Below are 5,734 nucleotides of genomic sequence, written 5' to 3' on the forward strand. Positions count from 1 at the left end.
ATCTAGACTGATAAATATCCCTACAAGTAAGAGGAAAAATATGTAGTTTTGATTTTGGGGAGAACTGTCCCTTTAAGGGTGCAGCAGGGAACGTTGTATCATTTCAGCTCTGCAGGTGTAAAGCAGGTCTATTGTAAGGAACTGCAATATTTGCATAGGTGCTCAGGTGATAAGTGATTTTTAAGAGGTGTTTAGTACAATTATATGGTTAAAGGGATCACAGATAAAGATGTACTTTTCAAAATCGCTCCCCATACAAATATAAGATTTGTCATGCTTAGTAACTGAGTGCACAGCTTTCACTCCCCTGACAGCTTTTTCAAAAGTCAGTCAGGAAAATTAATATCTTAGGCAGCTTACTTAACCAATTAGGACTAATTTAGCAAAGCCTTCACTCCCTCTCTCTCTCTCTCTCCAATAATAATCTATGACATGTGCATCACTTCATTACTGCACGTATCACACAAACACAGCTTCCTCTGTGGCTTCTTTGTCTCAGAACGAGCTGCTATCAGCCAAAACTTGTGAAGGACAGTATCTGCCACCTCATCGTGTAATGCTGGCAGCACAATCAATGCACTTTGCATCTTCTAAAAATAGACGAGCTCAAAGCCTCTTAAGTTCAGACCACATAAGTTGCTTTCCCTTAGTGCTGTCTACGAATAAGCATGTAAAGACGCTTAGCTGACGACACATCCCAGAGGACATTGGTACTTTTAATGCTGTAGGAGGCGTGGCACAGGAGATGTAGGATGTTCAGGAAGCAGGTGCTCAGTTGTGCCTCGAACATGCAGATGAGTCAGTTGTAGCATCATGATTGATCAGGCCCCAGCTACCTGCAGGTATGTCCCAGGACACATCCAAAATGGATGACCTGCCGGGTTTGGACAACCTGGTGGCCAACACTGCTTACCTGAGGGCTCAGCACATAGATCATGATAAACTGAGGAAACAGAGGCACTCCCTGATGCTGCCCAAGCCAAGGATGTCCTCTACTCTTGTGGCAGCGGTGGGGAGGAACTACGAGTCACTGTGTGAGCAACAGCCTATTGGGAAGAAGTTGTTCCAGCAGTTTCTCCTGGCCTCCAACCCGCAGTACAAGGTCACTGCAGAGTTCCTGGAGGAGCTGAATGACTGGAGCTTTGCTGAGGATAAAGCCCGGGAGAAGGCCATGCAGAGTCTCGTTTCTAAGTTCTGCAAGCCTGAGTCCAAGAGTTTTCTCTCCTACCTTACTGCAGAGGCAGCTGACAGATGCAATGACTTATCAAACAAGAACTGTGATGAGGAGATATTGGATCAGATAAGAGAAGCCACAAGAGACTTCCTGAGGGGAAAACCTTTCTCGGAGTATCTCAACAGCCCCTTCTTTTACAGGTTCATGCAATGGAAGGAGTACGAGAAGCAGAGGGTCACTGACAAATACTTTTATGAGTTTAGGACTTTGGGAAAAGGTGGCTTTGGTGAGGTGGGTGCCAGAAATATGAATAAATGTGTAAATCTCTGATCTAAAAGGAAGTGGAAGTGATCTAAAAGTTGAGTATTTTGAAAAAAAAACATGATCAAAAACTAGGGAAAACTGTCCAGGAAATTATATTTATAATTTTCTTAATTATTATTATTATTATATTATTTATTTAAAATGGGGTCACAGAAAAGCACTTTCTTTCTTTTCTCTTTTTTGTTGTTGTCTGTTTTGTTTTTTGTTTTTCACTTTTTTTCTTTGCTTGTTTTTAGGTAACTTAAGTCGCTCCTTGCCCTCTCAGTTTCCACATTGCATTTTGAACCGCTCAGAGCATTTCGACCAAAACTAAATTGCTTTGGAACCCGAAGAACTAGAGCTAGTTTTGTGGAAAGGCGTATCAGGAGTTTTGTTTCTACAGGCCTTACTTGGTCTTGTATGATGAATACCTTTCTGATGTTTATGTTAGCACAGTTAAGTTTAGCACAGTTTAGTTTGATATTGCTATGTAATGTGTATGTGCTATTGCTATGTGCACTGAGCTGACCTTAACATTTTCTCTATTTGTGCCACTGTTACACTATGTTTTTAGCATTTCCATTGTTCAATAGAAGTTATAAAAAGTTATCAAAATCTAAAGTCATGTTCCTCTGTCTTGCAGGTGTGTGCGGTGCAGGTGAAACACACTGGCAAGATGTACGCCTGCAAGAAGCTGGATAAGCGGCGCTTGAAGAAGAAAGGAAGCGAGAGGCTGGCACTTCAGGAGAAGGAGATCCTTGAGAAAGTCAACAGCCTCTTCATTGTAAACCTGGCCTACGCTTACGACAGCAAGAGCCACCTGTGCCTGGTCATGGACCTCATGAACGGAGGAGACCTCAGGTTCCACATCTACGAGCTTGGGGTGCGGGGAATTCGTCTGGAGCGTGTCGTTTACTACATGGCTCAGATAACCACCGGACTGCTCCACCTGCACTCCATGGACATCTTGTACCGGGATATGAAGCCTGAGAACGTTCTGCTGGATGCTAAAGGGCAGTGTCGGCTGTCGGACCTCGGGTTGGCTGTGGAGCTGCCGAACGGCAAAACGATCTGCCAGAGGGTTAGTGTAATGACCTGCCCATAGATTCACCTACAGTGCTCGCTGTAACACACTCTCCAAAGCCTCTCTGTGGTTTGTCCTATGAAATCTCTTGCTCTCTTCTACCCTGTGCATTTGTTCCCCAGCCCATCACTACAAACATCGTACCAGGAGTAGATATGGTGGCTCTTAGTCCTGCTCTCACAGACAGATGAGAGAGCATAGCCCTCGGATTAATCCTATTAAAGAGTGCCTGAACTCATCCAAACTTGGCTGCTACACTGATCAAGAAATGTGCAGAAGACTGTAGAGCCTGTTAGCATTAGCTGGTTAATCTTTTACACTACTAATACCAGATATGGCCTCCACGTGTCTATCCAAGGAGATGAGTCAGGAGATTCACAGCAGGCTTCCGCTCCGGATACAGAGCGAACATTGTTTCATTTGTCAGCTGACCGTCCTAATGGAGGCCAGTTAGTGCAGCATTATTTGCTGTAACAGCGTCTCATTGTTTCACATTACATTCTTCTGTCTGTATTTTTGTCTCCATGTTTCATTAATTTTGTTTTCCATCACATGAAAGCAGACTAGAACCAGACTAGAATATTCTGTCCAGCCTCGAATACTTCTATCCAACAGAAATTCTGTTTAAAATCTCTCTCTGGAGGCAGAGTGGGTCGTCTACGAGACAAGAAAGGTGCCATACAAGTGCAGGTTGAATGAATGAATGAATGACTTTACACAAAAGCACAAAAACATACCAAGTGGTTCATTATTGTCCTGGTCCCCAAAATCCAACTCAAGCTAAATAACTACACAGACTGTAAAATTAAAGTTAACCCTAGAAGTAGAGAAAAGTCTATTTGAATTCTCCCTCATCCTCCTCTCTCTTCGCTCTGTGTGTTGACAGGCTGGTACGACTGGTTACATGGCCCCTGAGATTCTGAAGCAGGAGTATTACCGCACGTCTGTGGACTGGTGGGCTCTGGGCTGCAGCCTCTATGAGATGGTGGCTGCACGTTTGCCTTTTAAAGACTTCAGAGAAAAGGTGCAAAACGAGGAGGTGACTCGTCGCACTCTGGAGGATGAGTGCAAGTTTGAACACAAGAACTTTGATGCTCCCACAAAAGATATCATCAGCCGCCTCCTCAAGAAGAAGGTGACTAATCGCCTTGGGAGCCGGTGAGTAAAAAAGGTTAGAAGAGTAGACATCATAATCAAGAAAATGTATAACTTTCTTTGCACCCATGAAAGCATACAGTCCTTAACGAAACAGACCCAGGAGTGCCATGCCAAGTTAAAACTTGAAGGAGCCACAAGAAAGTATATGGTTCTGCTACACAAAAAGGTTGTTATCTGACTCCTCCTGAGTTTCTTTTTTAGTAGAAAAATTATGTAAAATGATTTAAATCTAATAATCCCAAAACGACACATGGAACGGTTCTCAAGTCATCGAAATTTCAGAGGTGAAGGATAATAGAAATGAACTTACACATGAAGCACTACATTCTTACCAGAACCAGCGGATACTGAATTTATTAGGAAAACAAATAAACACACAACCCCCCACCTTCGCCTGTAAAATGCAACTACCATCAAAACTCTAAACGACTAAGGAGAGATAACTACAAAACGGGGCAAAACAAAAACAAACCAACCAAAAAAGACATAAACTTAAAACCACAACCCAACCTAAACATAAAACAACAACAGAAAAGTTTGTTTCTTGTTTCTATGTAGACGAGGCGGTGGGACCTTCTGCATACCAGTGCCCAGTGGCCCATTGTTTTATATTATGCTCATGAGTCATTGTTACATTTTTTCATGCCATTTTATTTCCTTATTAATGCCCTGCACACCGATTAGGCCTCTGACACTGCTCATGATTCAAGGGACAACACTTAAAACCAGAGAGAAGTCTAACTTTTTTGACCCCTTTTAAGGGTCATCTTAAGACCTCTTCGACATTTGACGGAGCTCACGCTGGAACTTTTATGAGTGTACTAACAACCAGGATGTGAGTTGTCCCATCCTAACAGATAAAACAAATACTTTTTTATAATATGCCTTTTTCACATATTTCTATTTTGAGATGTCACAGTAAGAACAGCACAGGTTTAAATAATAAAATGAATGATGGCTGAATTTCACTGAAGCACATTGAATTCAGGATCCTTGTGCCCCACACGCTTAAACACTCCCACTGAGGCTCTCGAACATAACAGAGACGTCTTTAGTGTTATTAGTAACACCTGTGCTTTTTCTACAAAGACAAGAGAGCTAAGTTGCATTCTTTTATTTCTTATTTTAGTGGTTGTTTTGTTCCTTTTTTACTACAACTCTGTTAAGGTGTTGTATAATGAAGCTATTAATATTATTACTCTGTTAAATTAATTACCCAATTTTCTATGCTACATTATATTAACTTTTAATGCCCCATATGAACACTTTTACTGCCCAGATAAATTATTTCACTCGCCTTCTGCATTTATACCCTCATTTTCTCAGTCCTCTCATTAAATGTCTTTTGCGTCTTTCTAATACCAGTGGTGAAGACCCAAGAAACCATCACTTTTTCAAGAGCATCAATTTCCTCCGTCTGGAGGCCGGGCTTTTGGAGCCCCCCTGGGTGCCAAAATCCGACGTGGTCTATGCCAAGGACATGGGCAAGTTCAGGGACTCCTCAGAGATCGAGGATATTAAGTTTGAGGCCAAGGATGAGAAATTCTTCAAGCAGTTCAGCACAGGCGCAGTGTCCATCCAGTGGCAGAAGGAGATGATCGACAGCGGAGTGTTTGACGAATTGAGCAACCCGAAAATGAACAGCCTCGGCTGTGAGACTGTGTGGAAATCCAGGATGTGCATTATTGTGTAAGGCATTTTTTTATAATCATCATAATCTACAACTACGCAAAACAATACAAGGGAAGTCAATCTTAACGGTTAATCGGTTAACTGCTGAAGTTATTTTTGACCAGTAAACATGTTGGTCTTTAGGTTAAATTTGTTACTCTTCAGTTTGATAGCTCGCAGTGCAAGCTCCTTTGGCAATTACCATGAATAATGTTGTCCGGTACCAACAGTGTTGCTGTGAAAACATCGGGCTCATCTACCTCCTTTCTCCCCCCAGCTTGCCCTGGTGAGTAAGAGGCTACATTTCGGGCGTAAACACCTTTAACAGTGTTGACTATCGCTGT

At 42.3% G+C, this 5,734-nt stretch overlaps 1 protein-coding gene across 1 annotated transcript; it reads left to right on the forward strand.

The window, feature by feature from the left end:
• The first annotated feature begins 865 nt into the window (after window positions 1-865).
• On the forward strand, window positions 866-5,412 carry grk7b (G protein-coupled receptor kinase 7b). Its single transcript, XM_042487103.1, has 4 exons — window positions 866-1,465; window positions 2,121-2,558; window positions 3,448-3,719; window positions 5,085-5,412. The coding sequence occupies exons 1-4, from the start codon at window positions 866-868 to the stop codon at window positions 5,410-5,412; spliced, it is 1,638 nt and encodes a 545-aa protein (XP_042343037.1).
• The last annotated feature ends 322 nt before the right edge of the window (window positions 5,413-5,734 follow it).

This window comes from Plectropomus leopardus, chromosome 5 (assembly GCF_008729295.1).
Source record: "Plectropomus leopardus isolate mb chromosome 5, YSFRI_Pleo_2.0, whole genome shotgun sequence".
Classification (NCBI taxonomy): domain Eukaryota; kingdom Metazoa; phylum Chordata; class Actinopteri; order Perciformes; family Serranidae; genus Plectropomus; species Plectropomus leopardus.